Source organism: Erinaceus europaeus, chromosome 18 (genome assembly GCF_950295315.1).
Source record: "Erinaceus europaeus chromosome 18, mEriEur2.1, whole genome shotgun sequence".
Taxonomy (NCBI): Eukaryota; Metazoa; Chordata; class Mammalia; order Eulipotyphla; family Erinaceidae; genus Erinaceus; species Erinaceus europaeus.
In genome coordinates, this window is record NC_080179.1 from 6,869,942 (window position 1) to 6,885,669 (window position 15,728).

General features: G+C 39.2%; 1 protein-coding gene across 1 annotated transcript in view; it reads right to left on the bottom strand.

Moving 5' to 3' along the window:
- Positions 1–15,728, bottom strand: part of ITGAV (integrin subunit alpha V) — a 108,712-nt gene that overhangs the window by 37,684 nt on the left and 55,300 nt on the right. Inside the window, exons 6-12 of the mRNA XM_060178282.1 lie at positions 13,465–13,510; positions 10,505–10,630; positions 9,371–9,415; positions 6,002–6,045; positions 5,851–5,907; positions 2,011–2,063; positions 1,414–1,616 (exon numbers count right to left, since the gene is read on the bottom strand). Coding sequence (XP_060034265.1) covers positions 1,414–1,616; positions 2,011–2,063; positions 5,851–5,907; positions 6,002–6,045; positions 9,371–9,415; positions 10,505–10,630; positions 13,465–13,510 — 574 coding nt within the window. The remainder of the gene's footprint in view (positions 1–1,413; positions 1,617–2,010; positions 2,064–5,850; positions 5,908–6,001; positions 6,046–9,370; positions 9,416–10,504; positions 10,631–13,464; positions 13,511–15,728) is intronic.

A 15,728-nucleotide genomic window follows, 5' to 3' on the forward strand; every position in this document is an offset into this window, starting at 1 on the left:
GCCTCCGTTTTCTTAATATATCCAAACTGCTCTTCCCTTCTTCTGGCTGCATGCCTGAAGCCAGCAGAGACCTGAACACACATCTTTTCATGAACCAGTATGTCCCCAAATGACTGCATTTCATGTTTAATTACACAAAATTGTCCTTACTCAACGCTGGCTTGTCTGGTAGTAATATACTAGCTAGGTCTGTGTTACTCGTAAAAAGTACTTAAATGGGGGTTGGGTGGTAGCACCACAGATTAAGCGCACGTGGTGTAAAACGCAAGGACTGGCTTAAAGAACCTGGTTCGAGCCCCCGGCTCCCCACCTGCAGGGGGGTCACTTCACTAGCGGTAAAGCAGGTCTGCAGGTATCTGTCTTTCTCTCCCCCTCTCTGTCTTCCCCTCCTCTCTCCATTTCTCTCTGTTTTATCCAACAACAACGACATCAACAACAATAATAATGACCACAAAAAGGCTACAACAACAAGGGCAACAAAAAGGGGAAGAAAATGGCCTCTAGGAGCAGTGGATTCATGGTGCTGGCACTGAGTCCCAGCAATATCCCTGCAGGCAAAAAAAAAGTCTTAAAAAAAAAAAAGTACTTAAGTCACTGAGAAATTTTTAAATTTCAAGAGGTAAATATAAAATACAATCTACTACTGAGCTGTATCCATAACCCCAGAAATTTACTTCTTTCATAAATATTTTTAAATTTTAAGGGGTATAATTCTCTATGTATGTATTTTTATATAAACAAACCAACAATCTGGCTCTCCATCCTATGTTCTCTAGAAATATTTTTCATAGTAGTGTTTAAAAAGTCTTGATAATTTATAAATACTTCATTCTCTAGTAATGGTCAACTCAGCTTTTTAGACATCCACAGTTAATTAAATCATTAAATGGGACTATTCCAAGTACAATGTGCCTGGAAGCATTTTGTGGACATGTCAGCAAATGGTCAGCAGAGGGCACTGCTGCTGAACTGAAATGATCCAGAACATCACCAGTGGGCTCCTCTCCTGGAACTTCCTTTCAGAAATTAACCTTCCCAGCACGGCATTTTAACATTACACGAATAACGGTGAGTCAAGTTTAGGGGAAGTCTGCTCTGATTTTTAAGGGAAAAGAGCCACCTAAACTGTGACTTGTGGTCATTCATTTGACCCTTCTTTCCAGGGAGGGCTTCTACAGAGACGAGCACAGAACTTTTCTTCTCTTTTTTTAAAGATTTTATTTATTTATTAATGAGAAAGACAGGAGGAGAGAAAGAACCAGACATCACTCTGATACATGTGCTGCCGGGGACTGAACTCAGAACCTCACGCTTGAGAGTCCGATGCCCTATCCACTGCACCACCACCCGGACCACAAACTTTTCCAAGTAAACACAGAAACTGAGGAACCTATCGTTGCATTTTGTTCTCACCATTGAAGCCATCCTGGTCCAGATCCCCCAGCGGCGCTATTGCACTGCCAAACCTTGCAAAGACTTCAAAGCCGTTGAGCTTGGTTGTCTGGAATTCTCCTGAAGCTGTTTGCACAGCCAGTGAGACTTGTCCCACCTCTTGGAGCTTGCCATCAGAACCACGGTCCATGAAGAGAGGGGCTCCGATGAAAACATCTGCATAACTAACAGAGGACAATCTGTTTCACCAGCTGAAGATCAAACTCCATCTGATGCACTTATTTCTTATTAAAACTTAAGATTCTCTCTTTCCAAGTCTCTCACAGACATTTTGAAGCATCGACTGATCATTGCGAATGCAAACAACCACCCTTTCAGGATGCTTTTCAGTATTAGTGAGATACTTGGTTCCTTCATGCTTTAAGAGCTACTGAAAGAAATTATGACCAGTATAATGGCCATCCATTCTAGTTTCATCATAAAAGTTGCTTAGAATTGATTCCTTAAAGTAGCAGGAAGGAGACAGAGAAACAGAAGGAAAAAATGTTTAGTTTAGTACAGTGTTCATAAACACTAGAGAAAAAAACTTGTCTCTGGAAACATTTTTTAAAAACTTACTCATCCCCATTAATGTCAGTGGCAGCGACAGAGAATCCAAAATATGCAGCCATCTGGATAAGATAAAAATGAGATGTTTACGTTCTATCCAGCTAATTTGGAAAATTAATATCTGCAGCATACTTATCAAATAAATGGTTGTTAGGACAGACAGCGCTACAATCTAAATTTCCTGTGTTTTGCTTACTATACAATGACAATCAGATAATGAGACCCATTTAATAGCAGAGACTTATGGATAAAATAGATTCCTGGTATACCGCTTTTTGTTTTAAGATTTGTATTTATTTATTCCCTTTTGTGGCCCTTATTATTCTATTGTTGTCGTCATTGTTGGATAGGACAGAGAGAAATGGAGAGAGAAGGGGAAGACAGAGAGGGGGAGAGAAAGATAGACACTTGCAGACCTGCTTCACTGCCTGTGAAGTGACTCCTGTGCAGGTGGGGAGCTGGGGGCTCAAACCGGGATCCTTAAGCCGGTCCTTGGGTTTGCGCCCTGTGCGCTTAACCCTCTGCGCCACCGCCCAACTCCCCCTGGTATACCACTTCTGTGTTTTCAGCATATGCAACGTAAGTCCAGAGACTACCAATGCCTCCCTCCAGGCCTAACCTATCAGCCCCCTTCCTCCTCAAGACCTCCCAAAACACCAGGTCCAGACTAGTATCAGGAAGACATAGGATTATAGTCAATTTAATTAAATCCAGAAGTCATAAATGAATTTCTTAAGCAGTAAAGAAAATCGATTATTAATAGGTCATACTTGACTCAATGTAAAACTCCTACAACTTAAAAAAAAATTGCTATATGGGATAATCTCACTCATAGACAAAAGATGAGAAACTAGATCAGAAGGGAAAACACAAAACAGAAGTTGGACTGGGGTTGGTGTATCGCATAAAGTCAAAGACTCTGGAGCCGGGGGGAGGGTTCAGGTCCTGGAACACGATGGCAGAGCAGGACTTAGTGGAGGTTGAATTGTTATGGGGAAAACTGGGAAATGTTATGCATGTACAAACTATCGTATTTCACTGTCAAATGTAAACCATTAATCCCCCAATAAAGAAATTAAAATAAATAAATACTCTTTAAAAATGTTGCCTGTAGAGACACAGAACTAAATATACTTTTGTCTCACATCTCAACTCACTTGCTAGAAATTTGGCTTCTGAATGATACATGATACAAAGGTGCAGATTATGTGCGTATATATGTAAAACATTTTATTACGTGGAGACGGAGGAAAGTCCTTTCCCTACCACAGGAAGACGCTATCAAGGAAAAGTCCTCTCCCTACCACAGGAAGACGCTATCAAGGAAAAGTCCTCTCCCCTACCACAGGAAGACGCTATCAAGGAAAAGTCCTCTCCCCTACCACAGGAAGACGCTATCAAGGAAAAGTCCTCTCCCCTACCACAGGAAGACGCTATCAAGGACAGACATGGTGGCTATGCTGGAAATAACAAATGTGGAAAAGGAAAGTCCTAAGGAAAACCCATTATGCAAAACAAAACTAGAAGAGGGGCTGGGTGGTAGCTCACCCAGGAAAGACTGCACATTACCAGACATGGGTTCAAGCCCCAGGCCACCACCTTGCAAGCTTCATGTGATATGGACCAGTGCTACAAATGTCTCTTTTTCTTTTGTCATTCTCTAACTGTCCCTTATTTTCTGTTAAAAGGAAAGAAACAACCACTAAACAATGGTGGAGCCATGGAGGCACAGAGCCCAGCAATAAGGCTGGTGGAACACACACACCACCACCACCACCACTAGGAAAGATGACAGAATAAAGATGAACTCAAGTGAAGACGAAGTCACATGACTCAGCACTCCAAAGGGAAAGTTTGATTGGCTGAAATATGAAGAGGGAATGATAAGGGAGATGCCAATGTTATCTCTTGTGGGGTCTGAGGTCACGTAACTGATAACATGAAAGGCAAGCACTACAGTCAGTTACAAAGAATGTATAATCCAAATGTATTGTATTTAAAGTTTCATGATGTGCTGACTGGGATTTAACAGAATCTCTTTTTTTTTTTTCCTGCCTTCAGGGTCATCGCTGGGGTTTGGTACCTGCACCACGAATTCACTGCTCCTGGAGGCCATTTTTCCCATTTTGTTGCCCTTGTTGTTTTTATTTATTTATTTATTTATTTTCCCTTTTGTTGCCCTTGCTGTTTAACACTGTTGTGGTTATTGATGTCGTTATTGTTGGATAGGTCAGAGAAATGGTGAGAGCAGGGGAAGACAGAGAAGGGGAGAGAAGGGGAGAGAAAGATAGACACCTGCAGACCTGCTTCACCACTTGTGAAGCGACTCCCCTGCAGTTGGGGAGCCCAGGGCCGGAACCAGGATTCTTACGCCGGTTCTTGCGCTTAACCCACTGCACCACCTTGACTCCCACCTTGTTATTATTTTCACTGCTATTGTTGTTGGATATGACAGAGAAAAATCAAAAGAGGAGGGGAAGACAGAGAGGGGGGAGAGAAAGAGAAATGGAGACACCTGCAGACCTGCTTCACCACTGGTGCGCTTAACCCGCTGCACTACCGCCTGGCCCCCCAGAATACTATTCTTGAGTCTCAGTATCACAGGGTACTTGGTTTGAAAGTATAAAGAAGTGATGTTAAGGGTAGAGTGGATAGCTTAACAGTAATGCAAAGACTCTGAGTCCTGAGGCTCCAAAGTCCTAGACTGAGCAATGCTCTGGTCAAAAGAAAAAAAAAAAAAGTCATTTATTGAAATAATCCTTGCCCTTGCCCTAATCGCTCTGAATTTTCTAAATTTGACTCTCTTCACAACTCCATGAAGAAATTGCCAGCTCCTTATTTTCACAAACAAACAAATAAGCAATCAGATTTGCAGCTGTTAATACTTTGTCCCATACACTAAAACAGGACGGTGGCCAGGCCTGCCCTAATTCAAAGTCCATGTTCCCCTGACCTCCTTCTCCCCCACAAACAGCTGAAAAGGAACAAGTTATCACCATAGCACAGCACAGACCATGATCTACAGACAAGTTGTCAATCAGCAGAAGCTACTTAGAGTGGAGGAGTTACAAGAGCAGAACAGGAAACCATGCCTGCCGCAAATGTAAGATTATTTTGTGCAAATGTAAGATTGTTTCGTGTGTCAAAGCTGACCACAAGCTAATGGGAAAGAGTATTCTGAGAACCGTGAGTCTAGTTCCTCATCCTTTCAAACCTTTCCCCAAGCCCAGCAACCCAAACTAAATAAGAAGTGTGCCTGAGTTCAAATCTAATGAAGAGACGTTTTTTCTCCACCTACTCATTGAATTTTTACCGTTCCTAAATCATTTAGTGCAATAAAGTACAGAATACATTATGAAAGATCTATAATTATAGATAATATCTAGTACTGAAGTTACTTTTTCATTAAAGACTTTTTACTTCACATAATACAAAGGCAATTAATTTGTAGTATATCTGTGCCGTGCTTTGTTTCACATCTAATAAAATTAAAGTAGATCATGCCTTGCCTTAATGAATTATGTCACCAAGTATAATGGATTAAATTTAACAAATTAACTGTCATCAGCAAAGAAAAAAGAATTTTTTGTGACTTTGTGTATGATAGGCATACAGTTTGTGTATTTCCACAAAATGAACTTTAATATATAAATTAAAAGGACTTTGCTAAAACAAATTAGTTTGGCTAAAATAAAGGTGAAATATTTACATTCTATTTTATATACTTAATACTGAACATGAAATAAATATTTATTATACACTGAGTATTAAATCATTATGTCATTAAGAAAGTTTAAAACATTGGGAAATATAGATGTGTTAAGAGAAAAATTATTTGCTTAAGCATACCTGCTCTCCAGTAAAATTATGTAAGGAGGACATATTCTTCCCATCATAAATATAAACCTGTGTGGGAAAATAAAAATACATGAAATTAAGTAAAATATAACGTCCCACCCCAGTCTAAAATTAAAAAAAAAAAAAAAAACCACATTCTTACCATTCCCAATGTCCTTGCTGCCCTTGGAACTCCTGAAACAAAGTCTAGAGAGGAAAAAAAAAAAAAGTCATTTTTTTAGACCAATGTTAAAAGATGAAGAGAATGACTGTCAGAAGCTGCCACCCCCAAGGACGATGGTCTCAGTAACAGATACTTTAAAAACTGGGGCTCCCTAATCAAGGAGCCCAGACTTTTTTCAATCACAAAATCAAACCTTTAGAAAGCACTGAAAAATTACTGAGGACTTTCAAAAGCATACATTCCCTTCATAGCCTTTGCATTTCTGTTCAAAAGAAAACAACCATAATGGGGGCCAGGCAGAGGAACACCCAGTTAAGCACACACAGTACTAGGCACAAGGACAAGGGTTTAAGCCCTGGCTCCCCACCTGCAGTGGGGACACCTCACAAGCAGTGAAGCAGGTCTGCAAGTGTCTTTCTCTCTCCCTTTCTTTCTCCTCCTTCTTTCTTAATCTCTCTCTGTCCGATGAATAAAATAATGGGGATGGAGACAGAGCCACCAGGAATTGTGGACTGTAATATCTGCACTGAACTCCAGAGACTGGAGGCAGCAAAAAGAAAAAAAAAAAAATTTTAAAGAAAATAAAGTGATGAAACGCAGGCAGGGGGAAATAGCATACTGGTGATGCAAAGAGACCCTCATGCCTGAGGCCCTCAAGTCCCAAGTTCAATCCCCCACAGCACCATAAGCCAGAGCTGAGCAGTGCTCTGGTTAAAAGGAAAAAAAGGGAGAGAGAAGAAAGAAAGAAAATAGTTTTTAAAAATAAAGTGACAAAAAACTATACATAGTGCTGAAAAATAATATCAAGAAAACTGAAAAAGAGTTAACATGGCAGTGGCAGAGATAAAATCAAAAACAGGTGAAGCTGGGTGGGGTAGACAGTATTAGTTATGCAAAAGACGATCACGCTGAGGTACTAAAGTCCCAAGTTCAATCCACCTGCACTACCATAAGTCAGAGCTATGCAGTGCTCTGGTCAGTCGGTCAGTCTTTCTCTCTCTTTCTGTGTATCTCTATTAAAATAATAAATAGTTAAAAAAAAAAGAGAGAGGGGAGTCGGGCTGTAGCACAGCGGGTTAAGCGCAGGTGGCGCAAAGCACAAGGAGCAGCATAAGGATCCCAGTTCGAACCCCGGCTCCCCACCTGCAGGGGAGTCGCTTCACAGGCGGTGAAGCAGGTCTGCAGGTGTCTGTCTTTGTCTCCTCCTCTCTGTCTTCCCCTCCTCTCTCCATTTCTCTCTGTCCTATCCAACAACGACAACAACAATAATAACGACAACAATAAAACAACAAGGGCAACAAAAGGGAATAAATAAATAAATAAATAAATAAATAAATAAATAAAAGAGGAGCCAGTGGGTGGCCCAGCAGTTTAAGCGCACATGGCATGAAGCGCAAGGACTGGCATAAGGATCCTGGTTCAAGCCCCCAGCTCCCCACCTGCAGGGGAGTCACTGCACAGGCGGTGAAGCAGGTCTGTAGGTGTCTGTCTTTCTCTCCCCCTCTGTCTTCCCCTCCTCTCTCCATTTCGCTCTGTCCTATCCAACAACAACGACAGCCATAACAACAATAATGATAAACAGCAAGGGCAACAAAAGGAAAAAAATAAAAATAAATTTAAAAAAAGCAAGGTGAAATCTGTGATTCCCACCCAGACTGCATTTTGAAAGAAGACAGATGAACAGAGGAAGGGAGGGCTAGCAGCCTGGCAGAGAGTATGTTCACAGATCATGCCTTGAATAAGAAAAAGTCAAGCCACTCCAAGAGAGCTGAGTCTGCTGAAAACAAAGAGGAAGGAGCTGAAGAAACAGCTGAGAGTGCTGGGGGAGGGAGAGATTGGGAGAGAGGAGCTGAACACCAGCAGCCGCTCCAGGAGCTTCACACAACAGCGCCCCTCAAGCTGAAGCGTCTCCATTTCTCCTGTCATATTCCAGAATCATGGTTTCAGAACTCTTCAGTGTCTAAATTTTGCAGTGCCTGTTGTTTCAAATGTTTAGTCAATCTTTTTCTTTCTTTTTCTTTCTTTCTTTCTTTCTTTCTTTCTTTTAATTTCATATGGACTTGTCTAAAATGATGCTTATTTATTTGGATATTTATTTTTCAATGTTTCTACTTGTAACTTTCATCAAGGGTTTGGTATAATTTTAAAAGTTTCTTGGGTACATATTGCTAAACCAAAAGTATGTGTTTTATAAGAGTATTGATGGGAGGCGGGCGGTAGCGCAGCGGGTTGAGCGCACGTGGCGGAAAGCACAAGGACCGGCATAAGGATCCAGGTTCGAGCCTCGGGCTCACCACCTGCAGGGGAGTTGCTTCACAAGCAGTGAAGCAGGTCTGCAGGAGTCTGTCTTTCTCTCCCCCTCTCTCCATTTCTCTCTGTCTTATCCTACAACAACAATATCAATAACAACAACAATAATAAAACAACAAAGGCAACAAAAGGGAATAAATAAATACGTAAAAAAAAAAAAAAAAAAGAGTACTGATATAGTGGTCCAGGAGATGGCGCAGTGGATAAAGCATTGGACTGTCAAGTATGAGGTCCTGAGTTCAATCCGTGGCAGCACATGTATCAGAGTGATGTCTAGTTTTTTCTCTCTCTCCTGTCATTTCTCATGAATAAATAAAATCTTTGAAAAAAAGTTGAGTATTGATATAGACCCAATTTTTAATTATTTCCCTTTGGGTGTCCATGCACTTTACTGACTGGTTCATTAAGGTGTTATTTATAGAACCCCTAGCATGTGGCAAGTACATTCCATGTGCTGGAAAAGAAAGGGAGCACACATGGTGCAAAGCACAAGGACCGGCCTAAGGATCCCGGTTCGAGCCCCCGGCTCCCCACCTGCAGGGGAGTTGCTTCACAGGCGGTGAAGCAGGTCTGCAGGTGTCTATCTTTCTCTCCCCCTCTGTCTTCCCCTCCTCTCTTGATTTCTCTCTGTCCTATCCAACGACAGCAACAACAATAATAATAATAATAACCGCAACAATGATAAAACAACAAGGGCAACAAAAGGGAAAAAATGGCCTCCAGGAGCAGTGGATTCGTGGTGCAGGCACCAAGCCCCAGCAACAACCCTGGAGGCAAAAAAGAAAGAAAGAAAGAAAAAAGAAAGAAAGAAAGAAAAAAGAAAGAAAGAAAGAAAGAAAGAAAGGAAGAAAGAACAGATAAGACAGATTTCCTGCAATCTTTTTTGGCATTCAGATAAGCTGTCAGATAAACATGAATTTCAGGGGTGGTAAGCAGATAGCATACGGTTATGCAAACGGGCCTTCATGCCTGAGGCTCTGAAGTCCCTGGTTCAATCCCCCACACTTTTTACAGAAAGAAGGAAGTGCTTCTTCATACCATCTATGCCGTCTCCATTGAAATCTCCAACAGCCACTGAGTAGCCTAGAAAAAAAGAAAAAAGCAAAGATGAAACACTGTCCAAGAATAAATGACTATGTGCATACTTGACGACCGAGCTTTCTATGAAAATACTTTCAAGGAATGAATATCTTTAATTATGTAATACTATAATACTATGTCCGTGTGTGTGTGTGTGTGTGTGTGTGTGTGTGTAGGCATGTATGTATGTATGTACGTGTGTGTGTAATAAATGCATCTTAAAGTCAATAACTGAGTCAAATACTCAAACAGTATCTCTCAGAAAAATGAGGTGTTCTATCAACTTTACAAAGGAGTTGGTCAAAAACAGGATAAGTCTGCAATTAGGCATAAAGAACCAACAAATAACAGATTTTCTCAATCAGTAAAAAGCGTGGTGGTCTGGGAGGTGGTGCAGTGGATAAAGCATTGGATTCTCAACCATGAGGACCTGAGTTCGATCCCCGGCAGCACATGTACCAGTGTGATGGCTGGTTCTCTCTCGCCTATCTTTCTCATGAATAAATAAATAAATTCTTTTTAAAAAACTAAATGACTATGTTCAAATAAGTTTAAAAAAAAAAAAAGCTTGTGCTTAGTCAAATGAATAAGAAAATTTTCAGGAGAGAAACTGAAAGTTACTAAATTCTAAATTGCAAAAAAGGAAGCTTAACACAGTAAAAGTTCAGGAATCAGGCTGACTGGGTCTGAATTTCAGAACAACAAGGTGTCTTCAGAGAAGTAATTCTGCCTCCCTGGGCCCCTGGTGTCTTAGTGTATTAAGGGGGGTAACAGTGCTTACACAGCCCTGCAGGATTAAATGAGGTGATACTATAGATAGAGGTGGTACATTCAGACACAGTCGGTATATATTATTCATCTTCTAGTATAAACAGACATGCTCTGGAATGTCTTTAAAAAATGAACAAAACCTATATGATGATTTTCAACAGCAATTTGAAATTGTATGTTATTTATATTAGAAAACATTTCAAAAAAATGTCCAAATTAAAGTAACATAAGCAAATACAGGATAAGCAGCATACTTTCAAGAATAACAGGTATTAACCGTTAATAACAACAATAATAATAGGTACTAACAGTTCTACCTACCCAAGTAACTGTCATCAAAAATAGCTTGTGCAGTCCGAGTTGCTAACTGGTTATTGTACTTGACACTGTAAACTTTAGGGTCATATTTAGACACTATTTCTGCCACTTGATCCGAAATGAGCTGACCTGAAATGGATAGAGAAATAAAAATACACTATAAGCTTCTAGTGGGAATATATATATTATATAATTATTATTATTTATTAATCAGAAAGATAGTAGGAGAAAGAAAGAAAGAAAGAAAGAAAGAAAGAAAGAAAGAAAGAAAGAAAGAAAGAGAAAGAACCAGACAGCTTTCTGGTACATGTGCTGCTGGGGGTCGAACTTAGGACCTCACGCTTGAGAGTCCAATGCTTTATCCATTGCACCACCTCCATGGGAGCTTTATGATGCAGAGGACAGGCAGCATGTACATGGAACAAAACAGCATGGGATAGTAGTATTTCTAAGTCTTTGCTTTAAATAATTCTTCATGATAATAAATCTAAACGTTTGCTTCATTCTGAAGTCATATTTACTTACAATCAAGTTGGTACTTAAACTGACCTCCAAATTGTAACTTTAAAATTACAGAACTCCTTTCAGACGGCGCACTCTCTAACAGACTTACAGACCCTTAGATATAGGCTAGAGTCTAGGGTACCGGATACACATAGGGGCAACTATGTAACTCAAAGTGAAAGTGCTTAATAAGCCAATGACATTAGGCTCAGACCCAGTATGCTCAGAAAGTGGAGAGGCCCAAAGAACGTACTATGCACTGTCAAATCAAATACATTTACTTAGGCCTAGACACCCTCCTCTCATGCCCCGTACCACTTCCCTCAATCCCTCTGTCTACTCAACTAACAACACAAAAGAAAGTAAGATACATCCTCTAATCTCTTCTGACAGCATCAACATTATTGTCACCCCTTCATAATCTTGAAAAGACACGCTGTATACAACTAGCCAAGAAATACACTGGCAAAAAATATATATCAACCAAAGGACAATTACTGTCCCTATGACAGCCTTTTTTAGAATTATCAAACAAGTAAATGCAGTAAAACTTAAGGTTAACTTAGACCTCACTATAATCTTTGGTGTGTTTCCTTCCTAACTTGAGGCCAGACCCCTAAACCTAATTAATAGCATACTGGATGCTTCAAATGACACTCAAAACTTTAACTGGGACAAAGTCTAAGTTCATCAGATAAAGAAGGGGCTACAAAAGATAAATAAGGACTGGCTCGTGTAATGATGGCCTTTTTGGTCAAGCCAAAAAGTAACAAGATGGCTACCCCACCATCTGGAGCCCTAGTCAGGTTATCTTTGAATTCCCCCATAGATATCATGAGCCTAGACAGCTAATAGATCCCTCTCTCCACTACCACAGGTCACACCCATCAGGAATATGGGCTTCTTCAGGACCTTGTCCTCACTATAAGGTACCGATGGTAAGCAGTCACTAGGCAAAGATAGAAGCCGGCTAGGGGGATGATGGTTCGACCTGCCAACGCCCATGTCTAGCAGAGAAGCAATTACAGAAGCCAGAACGCCCACCTTCTGTACCCTATAAAGAATTTTGATCCATATTCCCAGAGGGGGAGAAATGTTAGGGGAAGATGACCAGATGGTTTTGAACTTCAATTCCATCAGGACCCGGAAAGAGAAGAGGAAAAAAGTAAGGACATTTGGAAATAGTAATAGGTGTAGGTGACTTGGAAAGGAAGAGAATACAGGACTGGGGGGGGGGGGGGAGACACAAATATATAAAAATGTAGATAGATGATTACAGAAATATCGTCACCCCATATCTGTGACCTTGAGAGAACTACTGCAGTTTCCAGTGGAGGAAATGGAGACACACAACCCTGGTGGTGGGAATAGTGTGAAATTATGTCTTAAATTATATCTTAAAATTTTGTGAATCAATATGAAATCTCTCTTCTTTCTCCCTCCTTTCTCCCCTTCTAGCTCCCCCTTCCCTCTTGATTTCTCTGTCTCTATCCAATAAATGAATAAATCTTTAAAAAAAAAAAAGTAAAGTTGTTTGATCTACCAAACACCATTTTCTTAAGAATTAAAAAATAATCTCTTCACTTTTGCTGATGCGGGAAGGAACTTGAAAACAGGTAAACATTGAGTACCGTTCCCGTATGTCCAGTTACATAGAGCAGGGGGATCTTCTATTTGGTTCACAAGTTTGTTTGTTTGTTTATATTTATTTCATTAATTTATTTATTTATATACCAAAGGACTGCTCAGCTCTGGTTTCTGGTAGTACAGGGGACTGTACAGCTTTAATCTCAATGTCTAAATAGTGCCTATCATATAGAAGAGACTTAATAAACAGTTGTTCAATGAAAGAACACAGGACGATTCATCATCTCTTTAGAATAAATCAGCATTGTTATTTTCAGAAACGATTCTGAGATCTGAGGAGAAATACATTCCAACACATTCATAAGATGTGAAACCCGATTGTTTTACTAAAACAAAATATTGTCTGCCTAGCCACTTCGATTTTTAGTTATACATGACAGTCCATTTATAGTATTAGAATCTATAACTGTCTTTATAATAAACAGGAATGCATGTAGACACTGTATACTAATCTAGGTAGCCAAAGAACAAGAGACTCATACATTGTGTCTAAGCGTAGTTTTCTCTGTGAAATGACACTATACTTATAGATTACATTGCATACACATTCCCTATTTGTCATGTTTTATTCCTTATGAAAATGTATGGCAGGTAATATTCAAACATTTAGACTGTATTTTTCCATGTCCTTCCTTAAAATGTTTTTTTAAAAATTTCATAGGCACATGGCAAGTCAGGCAAGTCTATCACAGTTATTACTGATTAATTTTAAAAATATTAATCTAGCACTGGAGGTAAGAGACTGTACCAGTGTGTCAACACTGCCAATGAGTCATTATTTCCCAATAAAGTGATTATAAAAAATGGCCTACCTTGCCAATAAAAGCTACCAGGACCACCAAGAAGTACTCTGTCAGCCTAGATCGAATCAAACAACAACAAAAACATATATGTTACTTAGAAGCAGGTAGCTTTAAAAATGGAAATGAAATAAACATAAAAGATCTCATTGTAAAGATATATAGGATACATCTATTTTAAAAGCAAACAAAATGATCTCACTCATCTCACTTTCAATTTTTTGTCCCAACTTTTTAAACATGGTGATAGACTAAAACTCAAACTGTAAGATGAGGACACACTCACTTACTATCTAGACATACATGCTTCCTATGTTTCCTTACTTGGTATGAAAGTGATTCCTGGATTCTATTAGGAATATCAAATGTAGAAGTCGCTTCTACTAGGTGTTTTCATAAAACGGGCAAGAATTATGGGAACGTTTCAGAATTAAGCAATTTGTTTTTAACCATAGTTTAGACAGTAAGAAAGATCTAAATCCATCTAACAGGACAACTAAAAAGAGTCTTCCTTTTACAGGTGAGTTTTTCTGAATAGAATATAACATATACATTATAATAGAATTATAATATATACAAAATATACTTGGCCAGCATTTTTTATACTGCCTTCAATTGTATTTTCCTTTCTCATGTGTGATTTTAAGCACTTAACAGGAGGACTTGGCTAGACAAGATACTAAAACTCACATTCCCTGTTTCACACACAGTGAAGCTCACTGTCCCCAGGGCTCGGTCTCCTCTCCTCACACCCTCAGTCTAGGCAGCTGCTTCATCTGGGAGGGACCTTGGGGTCGTCACCACGCGGGGAGAGAAGGGGTATGGGACCATCAGGTCCAGAGAGAGCCCCTTGATTTGATATCTGACTGCAGAAATTCTCTTCTAGTAAATAAAAATAAATATAAATCCGAAGGAATCGGATAACCAGCATTGCTTATATTTGTCACAAACTACAAGTTTCTAATTGTAGGTATCCAGTGGTGGGTACAGTATTTGGGAAATTTCTTCTTCCTGGAGATGAGAGAAATGGTTTTCCCCTCTAAATGTACAGACAGCCTCTTTCAAACTTTCAACCAACAACTTCCTGTCCAGACTACATAAAAAAAAAAAAAAACTTCTAAGCTACCTTGATTTATTTAAAAATGATACTTTTTTTAAAAAAATCATAAACAGGTTCCAGACAGAACAAAGTTAATTTGGCAATACTTCCATGTGTCCCTTTTGAAATAAAATACAACTACTTGAAAATACATTATGCAAATTTTAAGTCCAATATTTATTAATATACTTTCCTGTTTTGCTCCTTAAATTTGGAATTATGAATAGCATAGTACTAAATGAACTTAAATTGTTTTAGTAACAAGAGATAATTATAACTGAGCCCAATCTACAAAAAAAATTAACAAAATAAAAGTAAAAATAAAATACAAGTTTTCAAAATAAAAAATGCTATTACTATTTTTGTGCCAGGATTATAGTTTCTAGGAACTTAAGAAACTTCGCCTTGCTCAGATTTTACTTGAAAGTCATATTAAACTTTCTTAGGAAGCTCTACTCTCAACATGTCTACATATTTCTGAGACTTTAGGAAAAATGAATATTCTACAAAATTTAGTATTCAAAATGTTCATATACTCCACTAATACATACGTGTGTATATGTGTGCACACGCGTGTGTGTGAAAAGTACCTAAGAAAATTCTCTTTGAATTTACAAATTAAAGTTATGCTAGAAAGCTAGATAAAAATCACTACTAAAGAACATAGAAACTTAGCAAAAAGTACCATTGGGGGTGGGAGTGGCGGTGGTGGTGGTGGTGCTGGGCAGTGGCATAGCCAGTTAAGCACAAATAGTAAGTACTATGCACAAGGACCTGGGTTCAAGCTCCTGCTCCCCACCTGCAGAAGCAACACTTCACAAACAGTGAAGCAGGTCTGCAGGTGAATACAAGCAAACAAAAAAGTAAAAAAAAAAAAAAATTAAAAAAGCAGTTCTGCGTATCAGATCTCATACTTATCAGAGAGCTTCAGTTTTACAAGGGCCCTGTAGACACAGAAAAGATTGTCAAGATACATTTCTCGGCATTCATGGGACTGACTCCAATTTTGTGATAAAGCTCCCACTGTTACAAGTCTGAAAAGTCAGTTTTAGTCACTGTCAGAAACTTTAGTAGTCTGTAGATGATCTGATTAGAAATTTAAATATTCAGTAATCATTTGATGAACAGACAGATTATCTACTATCTTCCATGTCTATGTTGATGTGTCCACAATGGA